The sequence below is a fragment of the Muntiacus reevesi genome, chromosome 1, assembly GCF_963930625.1.
Source record: "Muntiacus reevesi chromosome 1, mMunRee1.1, whole genome shotgun sequence".
Lineage (NCBI taxonomy): Eukaryota > Metazoa > Chordata > Mammalia > Artiodactyla > Cervidae > Muntiacus > Muntiacus reevesi.
In genome coordinates, this window is record NC_089249.1 from 183,506,881 (window position 1) to 183,523,341 (window position 16,461).

Genomic DNA, 16,461 nt, shown 5'->3' on the forward strand with positions numbered 1-16,461 from the left:
GAAGGTGAGTTTGGGGTTAGAGTGGCCTAGGGTGGGGGGCTGTGGGGCTTAGGGGAGGCACATGGAATCCTGATGACCCTTTGGGATGGGAATCTTCACCTCCCAGAATTTCCAACTCTCTCCATGATCTGAAATATCTGGTTCTAAACTCCTTGGAGAGTGGGCTTCAAAACACCAGAGTTTCCACAGTCATGCAGTGGGGGTGGTGGAAGGGACTCTTGCACCCAGCATCCCTGGCTTTGTGGGACCCCACCCCAGCACCCCAGGACACAAGAGATAGTGGAGCAGCTGCAGACAGAAGGTTCTTTAGGTTCTTTATTATGAGAGGTGAAGTGAACTCAAGGAGGGTCAGTGGTCCGGTGGGGTGTGACCCCAGCCAGCTGGTGGTCAGGGCAGGGCGCCATATGCCCCATTTTCCATCTCTCTTGTCCCTGCGGAGCCACCATCACTCGGCAGATTCCGCATCAAACCTGAGGTCCTGGAGAACCTCACTGATCGCTTCCATGGTTTTAATTACCCTACAAGAGTAGATGGGAACTATAAATAAAACCCAGATGGGGCGAATTAGCCGCCGCAATGCAGCTCCAAGGGGGCTGTAGCAAGCCCCGGGCCCTCCTGCCTACCGCCAGACCTCCAAGCAGCCCTAGCAGTGGGAGGACCACTGAGGTGCCTGGGAGGAGGGGGGGTCCTGTGGGTCAGAGTGGCAGGAGGAAAGGTCACCTTGGATGAGTGTGTGCCAGCAGGAAGGTGTGCAGGGTGACTGCGGCAGAGTCTAGTGGGTGTGCACCTGTGTGTGTCTGGGAGGCTAAAGGCAAGAATGTGCAGGCGTGTGCCTGGTAGGGCCTGGGCAACCATGTCCAAGCTCCAAGTCGAGCCATGTGAGCGGGATCGATGGGTGTGAGGTGTGCAGCTGTGTCCTGAAAATCCACAGCGAGTCTGGTGTGAAAGGGCAGGGCATATGCACTGGGGGAAGGTGGGTAGTTCATCTAGGATCACCAGGTGAAGGTTCTGGTGTGCACACCCAACGGGTTGTGTGCAGGTCCAGAGGGTTGGCGGTCGACCTTGCCAGCCCTGGGGCATGCCTGTTTGGGGCTGGGTGCCCAAGGATGCCTATGCAGATCTAGCATGGTCAGCCCACTGGGAGGCAGCACTCACTTCATCTTCAGCTGGTGCATCTGCAGGCTGTCGTCCTGCCCTGTCAGCTCTGGTGTCCCCATCAGCTGCAGCAGGGCCACCTGGTTGGGGAATGGGCAGCAAGGAGGACGTCATGGTTGGCTGAGGCTGTGCCCTCAGGAGGTTGAGGGGGAAACACTGAAGCACCCAGAAAGGCAGCACAAGGGGGAGGAGGGGCAAAGCAGGCAGGAGTCTCAAGGGCAGCGGTTCTTTTAACGCTGGAGGAATCTAGGATTAGGTTTAGAGGGGCTCCTGACCAGGGGGGCCGAGTGGGCGGGCCCTAGAGTCAGAGGGTGTGGCCTCATGTAGGCGGGGAAGGGGAATAAGGGTGAAATCTTAGCCAGGGATTGGGGGACAGGAGTGGTGCAGGTGGGGGTATAAAGTAGGCAGAATCTCTTAGTCTCAGAGACCAGCCGGGGCGTTGTAATCCCAATTTGCAAGTAGGCCGAAAACCTAGATTTGGGTTGGCCTGGGAATCCCAGCTGAGAGTGTGGTGCGGGCGTGGCTTCACGTGGCCTTGTATGTATCTCGATCAGGATTGGCTGTGAAGGCAGGGTAGGCCGGGTCACAGGCCCACAATTTAGGCTGGGATCTGGGGTTACTAGGAAGGGGACTTGACCTGGAGTTTCACGGCGCCCAATCTGAGGGCGGAGTAACAGATCCGGGGCACTGGGACAAGCCAGAGCGGGGAGGAGCCCTGGAGAGGTGGGGTCTGGGACGGAGCGGACTTGTCCTGGATAAAAGTGGGGGCAGAAAGTAGGGGGCTAAGCCTGAGACTCTCAAGTGAAATCTTAATGGACGACTTAGCTGGGGCATGTAGAGGCGGGTGCTGGGGCGCCAGGGGCGGGGTTTGCAGGGACGGAATGTGGCCCTTCCCCCAAGGGGTGCACCGTGGGCCAAGACCCCGGGAATGGGGCCTCACCGTGGTCAGTCGCGTCTCCTCCAGCTGCTGCAGGCTGCGCACGTGGCTCGCGAGCAGCGGCTGCGCTCGGGGTCCGGCTAGCTCGGCCTCCACCGCCAGCACCTCTCTCGAGGCGGCGGCGAAGACCTGGGTCACCTCGTGTACGGTGCTCCGGTAGCGCGGGAAGTCGTAGGGCGGGCCGCTGCTCAGGTACTGGCGGTGGCCTCTGCGGCAGGTGGGGGTCCTGAGGCTACGGCCCCGGCTCTCAGGCCCTGCACCCCCATCGACCGCCTGAAAGCCGCCCAAGAAGTGTGCCTCGATCCCAGAGTGTGGAGGACGTTCCGATCCCCACAGGGTAACCCGAGACGAGCGCACCCCAGCCCATAGGGAAGGGAGCGATCTGGTCTCCCCGCAAACCCCGCTCCACCTCCGACACTGAGGCGCGCGGGGACCCAATTCTTCCCTCAAGGCTCGCCCATCCTCAGAGTGGGCTGAGGGCCGAACAATGGGACCCCTCCCCTCCCATACGCCCACACTCACTCCTCCAGCCGGCGGAAGGCCTGTGCGCGCTCAGCTTGCAGCTGGTGGATGCGCTGCACCAGCGCCCGGATCGGAGCATCTTTCTACGGAGCGGGGAGCATGGCTAGGGCATGAAGCTGGCGCCCCCGGGCCTGCACCGCCCGCCCCACTCATGTTCCCGCTCGGGCTCGAGCTCACCCAGGGCCACACCAGCTCCTCGCGCTCTGGGACTCCAGTGGCGGTCGTATCACCGGGCACCGCAGGGACAGTGGACTCTGATGCGGCCTCCGCTGTGATCATGACTGCGCAGCTCTGGCCCCGCCCGGGATCAGGTTGCTGCGATGCACCTGGCGCCCCCTGCAGGCCCGGAGGCCTCGGAACCTAGCCAACCTGGAGGAAACCCCGGGGAAGAATGGGAAGCAAAGACTGGAGGGCTTCTCAGGCCTGACACCCTCTAGCCACCCCACCCCGTGTTTATTCCTGTCCAGCGCTCGCCTTCTCAAAAGTTTTTGATCTTGAATATAAGGTTCTGTACACACCAGGTTTTGTTTCTATACAACTGTCAACACCCGACTTCACTTCCTCACATCCCATTCCCACACAACTAAAGAAAAAGCAATCTGGGAAGTGATATTCGTCATTTGACGCCACAAGGTTGTGGCAAGAGTGGGATCTGAGCGCAGGTTCTGACATTGGAAAGCTCAAGTCGCTAGAACCCAGCCCACAGCAGATTCTCTAGCAGGTCCTATGTGAACCGGTTGGAAAAAGAAACTGACTCAGTCCTGTCTCTGCAACCCCATGGGACTATACAGTCCATGGAATTCTCCAGGCAAGAACACTGGAGTGGGTAGCCTTCCAGTTCTCCATGGGATCTTCCCAACCCAGGTCTCCAGCATTGCAGGCGGATTCTTTACCAGCTGAGCCACAAGGGAAACCCAAGAATACTGGAGTGGGTGAAAGTGAAAGTGAAGTTGCTCAGTCGTGTCCTACTCCATAGACTGTAGCCTACCAGGATCCTCAGTTCATGGGATTTTCCAGGCAAGAATACTGGAGTGGGTTGCCATTTCCTTCTCTGGGGGATCTTCCTGACCCAGGGATCGAACCTGCGTCTCCAGTATTGTAGGCAGACTCTACCGTCTGAGCTAATACTGGAGTGGGTAGCCTACTCCTTTTCCAGGGGACCTTCCCTACCGAAGTATTGAACCAGCATCTCCTGCATTGCAGATGGATTCTTTTACCAACTGAGCTATCAGGGGAGCCCTGATTGGAAGTGAGCTGAAAAAGAGCCCCTGAGATGGGAGTCCAGGGCAGGGCAGGGCGAGGGTGGTGGTATAGTGTTTCATATTGAGAGGCCTGAGAGCTGGATACACACTACCTAATTTGAACTTCAGAACCTCCCTCCCCTAGGAGTGGACAAGTGGGTAGACCAGGAAAATGGGGGCCTGGCCTTAGGGAGGGAGGGGCAGCTAACAAAAAATGAAACTCGTCTACCTGAGACATGAAGCGACGGCCTCCAGGTCTCAGCTATTCTCAGGCATCACTGTCTGGGCCTGAGTTATCACCTACATCCAGCCCCAGTCATCCCAAGACAAATAAAAATATGGGCTTGCCAGGGTGCTGCCACCCTCACCTGACACACGTCTTGAGTGGGGCCCAGGGGCTCCAGTGGTCAGGCAGAACAGAGAAAAGGTGTCATTACACTAGGTGGGGTGCTCCATCCTATCCAGCCATCCACCCACACCCAAACACCTCCAGGGCCCAGACATGAGGGGCTGTTAAATGTGCCTGACCGGGTCCCACCAGTCACTTGGTTGAAGGTCTTTATTCTCATATTTCAGATGGTAAAACCCAAATGGGAGGGCTCACTAGGTTATGTGGCAGAAGGCCAGGTCTGAGACTTGCCTGTGCTGTGGTTATGACAACTTCAGATGTGAAGGACAGGGACCATGGCCCAATTTACAGATGAGACAAGTGGAACTCCAGACCTGGGACCCCACAAGGGCTATGAAGAGCTGAGTGACACGAAGTCCCGTAGATGTCCACACCTCAGTCACCTCCCCACTGGACAGACCAGCCACAGGGACACCAATTACTGCTCCAGTCAACGAAAGGGAAACTTTATTGAGGCCCCAGGACCGCGGGGCTTGGGCAGGAGGCCGCCCTGCGGGCCAAGGAGAAGCCGGTGGAGGAGCTTTACTTGACCTTCTTCTTGGGGCGCAGGTTGTTGGTGTGGCCGCACTTCTTCTTGCGGCAGTTGACAGCACGGGGGTGCAGGCGGGCGTAACACCTGTGGGCGCACAGCAGGGCCGGTGAGGGCACACCCCGCCCCGCCCCGCCGTGCCCGCCCCGCCCCGCCCCCGCCCAGGAGCCGTACTTGCGGCAGATCATCTTGTCGCAGTTGTATTTCTGAGCGAGCTGGCGGAGGGAAGGCTCAATGATGCCGCCTCGCAGACGAAGCACCAAGTGCAGGGTGGACTCTACAGGAAATGAAGGGCGGAGAGAGACACTGACCGAGCCATGCGTCACCACCTCAGTCCCACGGGTGAAGGGCAGCCTCCAGGGCCCTCCAGACCAGTTTATCAAGTATGATGGGGCTACATCAGAATCCCGTGGGTATGTGCAGATGGACATGCCACCGCACAGAACCTCCACCTTGTCATGTCCCACCAGTCCTCACGAAATTGGAAACTAATATAAATATACATCAACAGTGGTATCCATCTGCGTTTCCCCATAAGCAAGGCAACTCCTAAGAGATGCAAGGATAACCTTTTATTTTGCTAGGGAAAAAATGGTCATTTCCTTTACAATACTTATAACATTAATACACACACACACACCCAGGCCTTAAAGATAAAGTGACTAAGAACATGAGAAACCATGGCCATTTGGAAAACACTGATGGAGATGCTTTTCAGCAATGAAAACAGCACTTTAGAGAGCAACACTCCCTAGGGCCATTTGATCCCCACCTTAAGGACCACCCTCCTCTACAGCTCCCTCCTGGTGACAGACTGTCAGTATTCCATCCTGGGTCCTAGGCCTCGCTGAGGTCCTGTCTAACCACCCCACCCCCGTACCTTTCTGGATATTGTAGTCTGACAGAGTGCGGCCATCCTCCAGCTGTTTGCCCGCGAAGATCAGACGCTGCTGGTCAGGTGGGATGCCTAAGAAAAGAGGATCTCCATGATAGAGGATCTCTCACAAGCAAGCTGTCTTCCCAAGATGACACTGGGGAACATGGGCATGGCTGAGATCTGTTGAAGCCCAGCACCCATTCCACACAGGACAGCAGATACCCAGGGCTGAGGAGTTCCTACTGGGCCAAGCACTCAGACTGAGTCCAACTCACCCTCCTTGTCTTGGATTTTGGCTTTGACATTCTCAATGGTGTCACTGGGCTCGACCTCAAGGGTGATGGTCTTGCCCGTCAGGGTCTTCACAAAGATCTGCATCTCTGCGTCTGCTGGGGAGAGAGTTAGCATGGATGGGGGAGTAGTGATCGCTAAACGTCTAAGCAGCCCCAGCTCACAGGCTGACCAGGCAGGTTTAGTCCCTGACAGCCCCGTGCATGCCTCGACCTCAAATGCAAGCCCACCTCTGTGCCTGTTTCCTTCTGCCCCTCTAAGCCTACACCTTCAACTTTAGGGCACCACCCTGCCAAGCATATTTCCTCCAAGGTGGTCTGGAAGTCCCACCCTTCCTCTCCTCACCAGACCCTGCTCTTCCTGCAGCCTGGGTGAGAATCTCATCTTAGTAGCATCCCAACACGCACACTTCCTCCCTACAATCCCTTTTCCTCTTCAATACCAAGCTCAGACACCCAAAACTCCGGCTTCCTTCTGGGTTACACCCTAATGCTCAGACCACACTTCCTACTTTTTATCCAATCCATATATAACAACTGCGAACCACGTGCCTGGTACTTGTTTACACAGGTATCGTTTTCATCTTTTTTTTATTTTTTAGTATATGTGCTGCCGAAGCGAGCACCGTTTTCTTCTTCTAAGTTAAGAAAACAGTTGCTATTACCAGACTCTCTTTACAGACTTAGCAAAGGAGATAGATGGAAACCCAGCTCTGGGGCTTCGTATTTTTGAAGTGACTGGCAGTTTACGCCACGAGAAAAAATTACAGTTAACATCCCTCCGCATTATATTGGATCATCCCCGAAGGACACACGCTCCCTCCCCAAGGCCTCCTCAGACAGCTGGGGCCGGCGGAATAGGCAAGCTCCCCTTCCAAATGTCGATTTCCCTCGCGGGGCCCAGCTCGGGACCGGAACCCGGCCCAGCGTGCCTTGCTAAGCCATCCCGCAGAAACCTGGCCCGCCTACACGGATTCCAGGCCGCTGCCTCCGTTCCCTGGGTCCCCATAGTCCCCCGAACCCTACAAACCAACCCGGCCCACCGCCAACCCGCAAGGCCTCCACCACCAACCTGCTCGGCCGCCTGGTTGAAGAGAAAGAGGGCGGCGGAACCGGAAACCGCCGATTCGCCGCCGAAAGCGCCTGCGCACCGAGCACGCTGCGTGCTTGCGTCACAATCCGCGCCGCGCGCCGTGCCCCGCCCGCGACCCCGCCCCGCCCCCGTGATGGGTGCGGGCGAACTAAGTCGCGGCGCTTGAGTGGGACCTTCGCCCACTAGCTTCCGGGTGTGAGCCCCACCCACCGGGTCACGTAGTAAGACTGCTGCACCTTTCCAGGTGTTACTGCCCGCTGTCTCCAAACCGCCTGGAAGACGGCCCGCACATAGCGGGTGCTCCGGAAATATTTAAACAGAGTAGGAGAGACCTTTGTGCTGAAAGAAAGGTATTAAGCCGTAGGTCCAAAGACGCAGGGGTCGAGGCGGGAGGCGGGAGGCGGCGTGGGGGCTAGACCCCTGGGAGCCACTGGAGGTTCTCTGGCTGCTGTGCATAAATAGATATCGCGGTGGGTGCGTACAGGAGCGCGGAGAGCAGGTGGGGTTGGTGCATTCACTCAAGGAAATGAAGTGGGACCCAGGGTCTGTTTTGGATCTGCGACGGAAGAAGTTAAAAAGTGCTGGGCGCCGGGAACAAGTGAGGACAAAGTTATCCGTGGGTTTGGCAGCGTGCTGTGCTAAATCGCTTCGGTCGTGTCTGACTCCGTCCCTATAGACGGTAGCCTGCCAGACCCCTCTGTCCATGGGATTTTCCAGGCAGGAATACTGGAGTGGATTGCCATGCTGTCCTCCAAGGGATCTTCCTGACCCAGGGATCGAACCCACATTTGCAAAGCAGGCGGCTTCTTCACAGTGGAGCCATTGCTCAGCGTACCTTCTTACTTCACTGACCACTTCCCGGCGCCCCCTATGGACCAGGCAAATGCAGACACACTGAAGTCTGGGAAGAGAGACCTTTAATAACAGAATGGAAAGTGCTTCAAAGATGAGGGGACTCTGTGACAGCGTCTGATGGGGAATGGGACCCCGTCTAGCTCCCTGAGGAGCCCATTTTGGGGCTGAGATTTAGAGGAATTATTCAAGGAAGTAAGGAAATGATGTGCAAGCAGTGGGAAGGCTTCTGTGGTGATAGGAAGTGGGGTCATTATGGTTGTCACCACTGGGGACTCCCACCCGGAGCAGCCACATCTCTTTCTAGGCCACTGGTGTCTGGCGATCCATAACCAGGCTGTCCCACATGCAGCACCTGTCCCTGTTTTGGGATGCTGCGCCCAAGGGTGGAAGGAAGTCACTGCTAGATACACCCTCCCCTTTTTAGTAACAGAGTCTCTTTATTGATAGCTTCCCAACAGCATCTGTAAACATCGGGTACAAAAATATTCCACTTAACTCTGTTCTCCAAGGTTGCTTGGCTTGCTCCACAAAGGCCCAAGGAGAGGCTTGTTAGGCCCTAGAGGTCTACACCTCCGGTCAGAGAAACAGGGCCCAACCAGGCTTGGGGCTGAGTGGATGGCTAATCTGTCTTGAGCCTTCTACAACTGTTTCAGAAACCTCCTTGAGATAATGATTGGAGAAAGGATTCAGTACTTTCATTAGAGGAAGGGGCAAGAAGACCAGAATTAGTAGGCGCAGGGGTGGGCTCAGTGAACTTGGATATGACAGTGCTTCACTGTCTTGAGGGGGTTCTGACCAGGGGGCTGGGGTATGGGACATCTGGCTCTGATCTCTGGGAAGCTTTAAGTGTTGTTCAGAGTAGACCTAAGGCCTGACTCTGGAAAAGCTCCCTGTGCTCAGCCCAACTCCAGATGGACTGGTCACCCCAGTCTGATACAGGGATTCCACAGAAAAGAGATGTTCTCAGTGAGGAAGGAGCAGGAATGAAAGATCCCCAGGAATTCTAGGGAGGGAGCCTTGTCCCCTCGGCGAGCCCTAAATGACAGACTAGGGTGGCAAAGCTGAGTGTATCGAGGCAGGGTTCTCCGCCGCCACTTCAGACACTGGGGAGCGATGCTGCTGCTGCCCTGAGACCCCCTCGGAGCTCCTGGGAGCGGGGCTACTCGCCCGGCGTCTCCTCGTCATCTGTATGGCTGCGACCGTTGATGGCGGGGGAACCAGGCCGGACATGGGACAGGTCCTCGAAGCCAGGGCTGAGGGAGGGGGAGACGGTGTCGGGGCTGGTGTCACATGAGCCTGTGCTCTGTTCCGAGGTGGCAATGGTGGTGGTGGTGCTAGGCGGGATGGGGTCTTCATCTTCGTCCTCCAGGAGGGATGCCTCTGGGATGTCTGGGGGAAGGAGACCCAAGAGCTCGCTGAGTCACTGTCATCATTGGGCACTGTGATGAGGGATTAATTGGGCCCATGACCCCTGACAGCTACCTCCACCCCACAGGACAAGACTTTGTTCACTTTACAGAGGAGGAAACTGAGGCCTTGGCAGATGAGAGGCCTCTCTCTAAGGTGAAGTGAGGTAAGGACTCAGGTTCTCCAGGGTCTGGCCTATATGGGCCCTGGGCAGTGAGCCTGAGCCTGGCTCTGTCTTCTTGACTGTGTCACCTGGGCCTGGCCCCTTGCCTGCTTGTGCCTTAGCTCCCTGCTCTATAAACTGGGAGATGATGGCATTGCCTTTGTGCCTGTGGTTTCAGCAGCCCTGGGTGGGGAGCTGTTGGCCCATTCAGCAGACTGGGTAAAGGTGAGGCTCAGCATGGACGATGCTGTGCTTCCTCTGCCAAGTCACTGCCCCGCTGGGCACAGCCCCCACCTCACAGGTGGCTACGGGTAAGAGCCTGCCTCATAATGGGTACATGACACTCACTGGGCTAAGGAGTGCCATCCTCATCAACATCCCGTTGTTAGGACCTCCGCCAAAAGAGGAGATTCTGATCTCAACACCTGCTCTGCAGGTTGCCAAGAAGACCAGGCCAGACCCCTGCCCCACGTCTCTGGACCCACAACCCACCAGGGCCTGGGCCTGGTGTCAGCCCGTGGGGGGCATTCCAGAAGCCAGCCCTGGGCTGAGGGCACGGACATCAAAGGGTACAGAGCCCGCAAGTGGGATGCAGGAGTTCTGGGTGACACTTACGGCTGAAGGCCTCCGGGTGCTGTCTGGCCAGCTTCCCTTTCAGTGTCCTGTGGGGGAAGGGAAGGCACACAGGGCTGAGCCTGCTGAGGAGACAGCTGGGCCCGCTGCAGGCCAGAGCCTCCCGCTCACTGCCGGCCGCACCCTGCTCCCAGGCTGGAGCGGGGCCTGGCGCTCAGCCCGCGGACCTCGACCCCGCGATGGATGGTAGCTGCCCTGCTGTCACCCAGCCTCCAAGTGTCCTCAGGGCTGGGGCTGGGCCCTGCCTGTAAGGCCTCGTGTCTCACCCTCTTCCACCAGGACCACCTTCCAGGAAGCTCCCCTTCCCCTCACCTCAAAAGCCACTCCTCCGGGGGACTTGTCCCAGCCTGTCTTTCCATCTGGGGCGAGGATGTCTGTATAGGGGCTGGGAGGGCCTGCCTGTCCACGCCCCAAACACCGGCACTCGTTAAACTGAAGTTCACAGAGAGGCACCTGTTTCCCTTTTTTAACTGTTGGTTTTTTCTTTGTACCTGAAGTAATGCAGTTCTGTTTGGGCTTCCCTGGTGACTCAGATGGTAAAGAACCCGCCTGCAATGCAGGAGACCCGGGTTGGGAAGATCCCCTGGAGAAGGGAAAGGCTACCCGCTCCAGTATCCTCGCCTGGGAAATCCCATGGACGAGGAGCCTGGTGGGCTACAGTCCCTGGGGTCGCAGAGAGTCTGACACAACTGAGCAACTGAGATTTTCACTTTTTTCAATGCAGTTCTGTTTACAAAGAGTTACAAAAGGGTCTTCAGAGCAGTCTCTCACCCTTGACTCTGGTCAGCCAGCACCGTCCCCCAATTCCTCCCCCCAAAGTACCACTGCTGCTGCGTCTCTGCCTGGGCAGACACATTTATGTCCTTCCTGAGGGATATCAGAACTTTCCCTGGTGGCTTAGACAGTAAAGAATCTACCTGCAATGTGGGAGACTCAGGTTCTATCCCTGGGTCGGGAAGATCCCCTGGAGAAGGAAATGGCAACCCACTCCAGTATTTTGGCCTGGAGAATGCCATGGACAGAGCAGCCTGGCGGGCTACAGTCCACGGGGCTGCAAAGAGTCGAACATGAATGGCTGACCAACACTTTCACTTTCACTGAGTGACACATACATATCAGCCTTTGGGGTTCCAGCTCTCGCCCCATCCCTGCGATACCACACATGGGCGGGCAGCCTGGTGAGATGCCCCAGAAAAGATGCCCTCTTACACAGGATTTATCTGGCCTGTTTCATGATTTCTCCATAGAGCTTGCTCCAACCTGTTGCCCTCAATCTGCAGCACGTACTGTGCCAGCAGACGTGGCTGCTCCTGAAATAGAGGAAGCGGCATGGTCGGCCAGAAATACCGCCATAGCTGGTTCCAGGGCCAGGCCCCCCAGCTGTTAGCAGCAGCAGCGGTGATGTGAGCTCCGGGGCAGGGGGTGGGGATTGTCAAGTATTCTGTGTGACTGGGGACTTGGACACTGTCTTTCCCTGTCCTCGTGGAAACCAGCTCGAGAAGGACCCACAAAATCCGGGAATCTCATTTTCCTCTTGAGAGAAGACCTGGGGAACTGGGTGGAGGCCAAGGCAGACAGGAGGCTAGCCTTTCACTGTCTGCTCCTGCCTACCTTTTGCATTATGGGTCTGGTGCTATATTGCATGTTCAAAAAGAAATAAAACTTAAGTTCAGAAACTCTAAGGTTTTCAGTCCTCCAATACTAAGTGTGCGATGAAGCCTTGTAAAACAAACAAGCTGAGTCTCCCACCCTGCTCTGTGGAGAGGACGGCCCTCATGGAAAAGAAGAGGAACCCGAAGCATGGAGTGGGAGGCGGAGGCTGGAGGGGGAGCACCCACCTGATCCTGCGGAAGATACTGTCTAAGTCCCGCTTCATCTCCACGAGGGTCCTTGTGTGGTGCAGGAAGCGCTCATTCATCTGCTGCAGGCGGGCACTTGACAGGTTGTTGAAGTTGAGCAGCATCTCATTGGTCTTTTCAAAGCGGTCCAGCCTGGCAGCAGAAAAAGGGCACCGACTCCTCTGCTCAGCCTCCAGGGCCCTGCCAACTGATCCTGCTAGGCCTTTTCCTGTTCCGTGACCTCGGTGTACATCATTCCCGTGTCCTGTGGAGCTCTACCTGGTGTCTGAGACAGCTAGCAAACTCCTATTCAACTTTCAAAACCCTCCTCAAGGGTGCCCTTCTCATGTAGCCTTCACCCTCTCCCTCAAGCAGACTCTTTGACTCTCCTGCTTCCCCAGGTTCTTTCTCTGGTCCAGTCCTGATACCCTGAGGCCAGGAAGGTTCAAGTCTGATTTTGTCTCCTCTCAGCCTGGGAGTTCCCCCAGGGCTAGGTCTGAATCTGACCTTAAGACCCAGGAGGGAGATGGGTGGTGCTGAGACCCAGGCAGATCCAGCACCCTTGTCACAGGACGAGAAAGGTAAGGTATCAGGTCCATGCTGTGCCATAAATGGAATGAAGAACTTTTAGCTTAAAGACACAAAAATAAAGCCCCAGGAGACTGATTCCACCCCAAGATTGTATCAGAGAGCATGCTGGAATTAGGGGGAAGTTGTGGTGGCTACAGTGCCAAGCCCCAAAGAGGGCAAAGGGCATTCCCAGCCCTTCCAAGTGACCCCGCATGCACTGCAGAGACAGCCTAGGCTGTGAGAACAGGCGCCCGATAGGAAGTGAGCCACGGCTCCCTTAAATCCCACAGCCCCTTCCTTATCCTCCCCCCCAACCCAGGTCTCCCCACCACAGGCCTCGGGGTAGGAGCTGCTGCGGCCCCTGCCAAACTGTCCACAGCTGCAAAACTGTCCCAGAGCCCCGCTGCCAGTGCCAGGGCCTCGCCTCCAGGCAAGGAAGGAATTCACTTTGGAGCCAGCCAGAAGATTTGCTCACTTCCTTCATTTTATCACCAGTGTGGGACCAGGGTAGAGGCGGGCAGGGCAAGAATGTTGGCCAGCAAGTGGATTCCTTCCCACGCTGGGGCCCCAGGGCCCTTGGCCTCACTCACATGTTCTTCTGGGCCAGGATGATGGCGCTGACATCGTCCGCATTCACCATGCTCAGGATGCGGCTACAGAAGACCCTCGAGGCCGAGTCCGGGGGGTCCATCTCTTCCTCCTCCTCCGCTGCCTGAAACAGGCAGGAATAAAGAATTTTCGGTTTGCATCAGGAAGTGCGGGAGGTGGGATAGATAAGAGGGTCTGGGAACCCTGCAAGTCACATGAAGTGGGTCATGCCACCTGAGCCTCAGCTTTGTCATCCCAGAAATTCAGAAGTGTTTTGAGAATCACCGGAGTTCATATTTATAACTTGTACCCAAGCACATCAGAATCCCATCACCCCTTCTACCTCCACACCCCCAACTCCCATGTGCCTAAAGTCACAGGCAACTTCCTCCTGCACAGATCTGCCAACCTCCTCCCATATCCCCTGCCTCTGCACCTGCCATCCCCGCTGGGAGAATATACATGGCTGTCCCTCAAATCATTACCCCCTCCAATGCCTTCTCTCCCAAGAGGCTCTTTGATGACTACCCCCACTCTGGGCACTCTCATCACTTCACCTTTTTAAATGGTTCCACTGTCTCATCTCTTCCTGAAATTATTTTAGTTATCAGGTGACCCATTTGCTGGTCACCCCCACAATGTCAGCTGCAGCAGAACAAAGGCATGTCTTTCTGGCCTGCTGCTTTCTCCAGAGCCAAGCCCAGAACCCAGCTCACAGCAAGGGATTGCCAGAATTTAATTTGCTGAGAGCAAAACAGAAACTTTCAAACTCGGCTCTGAAGCTAGACTTCTATTAGCAACTTAAAGCCAGGCAGTGAGCCCCAACAATCCAGATGGCTCTGCAGCTCCCAGCTTCTCTGGCACACAGATTACATCCCAGCAACTGGGGACTTCTGAGACCATGCTAGGGCGGTAGGGCCCACGGCTTCAGCACTGGCCCTCCTAAGGACACTCAGGAAAAACCCAGAATCCTGACATAGCTTGGCTCTGGGGTCAGCACATTTAATGGCCAACAGAAAAGCCCACTTGCAACTGGTTAAGATTCACGCACAGGATCAGGAAGGGCTTTCAGAGTCCACGTCTACCCTCCTCTTTATTGAGCATCTACTCTATGCTAAACAAGACACCAATTTCAAACACCAGCAACTGTTACCATCCTTATTTATGTATGAGGAAAATGATGCTCAGAGACTGAGGTACTGGGCCATTGACACACAACCAGTAACCATGAGTCACAACTCAAAGGCCCACGGCCCACAGGATCCACAAATGTGACTTGGATGTTCAGTATCTACCTCTGAAACGACAGCTGCTTCTTACAGTCCCTGATTCCTGCCAGACTTCTGATTCTTTCCAGAAAAAAAAAGAAAAAACTGCAACATGGATTTCTTGTCCCTGTGAAATCACCTCACTGACAAATGTCAGCAACTAATATTTACCCCATAGAGGCCAAGAGTACACTTCTCTTAGTGCTGAATCTGGCTATTGGTTTGCAGCCCCCACGTGCTGTCCGGAGACAAACTGTCACACCTGATGAAATATAACTCCCCCCCTCCCTCCTCTCACCCTCCAGCGCCAATCACCATGTTTACTGAGATCCTACTATGTGCCAGGTATGGACACCAACACCCTCCACATTTCCAAAGATCATGTATAAAGGGGACACTTGGGCTCTCAAAGGACAGAGTTGTGTGGTGGGACGCCCGCAGCTAGAGTCTGGCAGGTACAGCATTTGGACCTGTGGAAAATGGTTCTGCTTCAAAGCAGGGCTCTTTCCTATCTCTGGCTCCCAGATGTGAGGACTGAGGGATTCAAGACACACTCTCCCACCAGCTGCCTCTTAAGAGGAAAGTGAAATAAAGTGATGTTGCTCAGTCATGTCTGTAGCCTACCAGGCTCCTCCGTCCATGGGAGTTTCCAGGAAAGAGTACTGGAGTGGGGTGCCATTTCCTTCTCCAGAGGATCTTCCTGACCCAGGGATTGAACCTGGGTCTCCCGCATTGTAGGCAGACGTTTTACCATCTGAGCCACAGTCTGGCTTATATACGGGGTGGAAATAACCCAGCATAGGCTCTAGTCCTGCTCCAAATATATTTACGGCGAAAACTCGCAGAGGGAGGCTGTGTGACCTTGGGAAAGTCATCTCACCTCCTAGATCTGTCATCCATAAAGTAAGAATAACAAAGAATTAGAATCTCACAATGCTGTTTGTGGGGACTGAAACCAACAGTGATAAGAGGCGCTGGGCTCTGGGCAGGGAGTTTCTCCGAGGGCAGCTGAAGGAATATAAGGATGGCCTCCCCAGCTTCCAAAAATAAGAACAAACACTTGTATAGAACTTCATTTAATCCCCAATTCCCCCTACAGGGCAGACACTACCACCTCCGAGGGCAACACAGGGGTGGGCTCCATTGCCCAAGGTCACACACCAGTGCGGGGAGGGGCAGCTATTCCACCCAGGTCTTTTAACAGAATTTAAATAGGCCGCCCAAGCTCAGCAAAACCCGCGAGTGGGGCGGGGCTCCCCAATCCCCTCATGCCCCGCCCTTGTGAGACCGGGAAACTGAGGCCCAAGCAGGCCATCGCCCGGTTTTGGTGACAAGGCACAGCCTGAATACAAGAGGCCCCAACTCTCGCGCTCCGGATCCGGATCCGGCCCACAGCGCCACCCGCGCATCCACTGCGCAGATGGGGAAACTGAGGCCTGTGCGCAGGAGGGGTGCCCAGATGTTGCCAGCGGCGCGCCCCACCCCACGACAGCCCGGGGACCGCGCCCAACCCGGCCTGCATCCCCAGAGGCCCCTGCGTCCCCAGCCCCACCCTGAACTCGGCCCGGGCGTCGGTGGCAGCAGCACCTGCACATCTGGCGGCCTTGCTCGCGCTTCCGGGATGGCGCCCGCGCCGCCGTAACGTCACCACGCACCCTGCGTGCGAGCGCGCGCGTGGCGGCGACGTGCCCAAGGCCGACTTGCGTGAGTGGAGGCGTGGCAGGAAGGGGTGGGGCTTACATGTAGCTTCTATTTGCCGGCTCATCGCAACAAATAGCCAATCGAACAGTCCCTCTCGCGCCGGCGTAGTTTGCAAAAGCTGAACTTCGCGGCGGCCCAGAACCGGGAAGGGATGTAGGAATAACGTAACCTTTTCAATAAAAGGATATAATCAGCTTCCTTCTTAGGAAAATCATGCCTTTTTGTAGTCTGTAAATTCCTGTAAACAAACTGCACATGGCGACCCCTCCCCCACCTAGCTGCTTCACTGTTCTCGCCCTTCCCTTGAATTAGCCGATAAAACAGAGCTGGGTTCCCACTCAGTGTGCTGGCCGGTCACACTTGTTGGCTGTGCATCCTTCTGCAA

At 56.0% G+C, this 16,461-nt stretch overlaps 3 protein-coding genes across 5 annotated transcripts; all 3 read right to left on the minus strand.

Moving 5' to 3' along the window:
* Positions 1–297: 297 nt before the first annotated feature.
* REX1BD (required for excision 1-B domain containing) lies at positions 298–2,913 on the minus strand. Its single transcript, XM_065931547.1, is given in 6 exon segments — positions 298–518; positions 1,156–1,235; positions 2,096–2,334; positions 2,337–2,365; positions 2,615–2,697; positions 2,792–2,913. Coding segments are annotated over 6 exon segments (606 nt in total). The 5' UTR covers positions 2,894–2,913; the 3' UTR covers positions 298–445.
* Positions 2,914–4,694: 1,781 nt separating this feature from the next.
* UBA52 (ubiquitin A-52 residue ribosomal protein fusion product 1) lies at positions 4,695–7,058 on the minus strand. 2 transcript variants are annotated; one of them, XM_065917406.1, is made up of 5 exons: positions 7,033–7,058; positions 5,946–6,056; positions 5,674–5,760; positions 4,968–5,070; positions 4,695–4,880 (listed from the first exon to the last, which is right to left on the minus strand). In XM_065917406.1, exons 2-5 carry the CDS (start codon positions 6,046–6,048, stop codon positions 4,787–4,789), a joined length of 387 nt encoding a protein of 128 aa, XP_065773478.1. In that variant the 5' UTR covers positions 6,049–6,056; positions 7,033–7,058; the 3' UTR covers positions 4,695–4,786. The 2 variants fall into 2 exon arrangements, with proteins under 2 accessions (XP_065773478.1, XP_065773479.1); XM_065917407.1 differs by having other exon boundaries at positions 5,946–6,059; positions 7,033–7,057.
* A 1,267-nt stretch (positions 7,059–8,325) lies between these two features.
* On the minus strand, positions 8,326–16,078 carry KXD1 (KxDL motif containing 1). 2 transcript variants are annotated; one of them, XM_065917404.1, is made up of 5 exons: positions 15,963–16,078; positions 13,110–13,231; positions 11,950–12,102; positions 10,094–10,140; positions 8,326–9,297 (listed from the first exon to the last, which is right to left on the minus strand). In XM_065917404.1, exons 2-5 carry the CDS (start codon positions 13,208–13,210, stop codon positions 9,068–9,070), a joined length of 531 nt encoding a protein of 176 aa, XP_065773476.1. In that variant the 5' UTR covers positions 13,211–13,231; positions 15,963–16,078; the 3' UTR covers positions 8,326–9,067. The 2 variants fall into 2 exon arrangements, with proteins under 2 accessions (XP_065773476.1, XP_065773477.1); XM_065917405.1 differs by having other exon boundaries at positions 15,928–15,993.
* Positions 16,079–16,461: the final 383 nt, after the last annotated feature.

Coding starts and splice junctions, on each gene's coding strand:
- UBA52 (XM_065917406.1), bottom strand. CDS start 6,048: ATGCAGATCTTTGTGAAGACCCTGACGGGCAAGACCATCACCCTTGAG. Junction 5,071..5,673: donor AGACTACAATATCCAGAAAG/GTACGGGGGTGG, acceptor CATTTCCTGTAG/AGTCCACCCTGCACTTGGTG. Junction 4,881..4,967: donor GACAAGATGATCTGCCGCAA/GTACGGCTCCTG, acceptor GTGCGCCCACAG/GTGTTACGCCCGCCTGCACC.
- KXD1 (XM_065917404.1), bottom strand. CDS start 13,210: ATGGACCCCCCGGACTCGGCCTCGAGGGTCTTCTGTAGCCGCATCCTG. Junction 10,141..11,949: donor AGTATCTTCCGCAGGATCAG/GTGGGTGCTCCC, acceptor CTTCCCCCACAG/GACACTGAAAGGGAAGCTGG. Junction 9,298..10,093: donor GCACCCGGAGGCCTTCAGCC/GTAAGTGTCACC, acceptor TCCTTCCCCCAG/ACATCCCAGAGGCATCCCTC.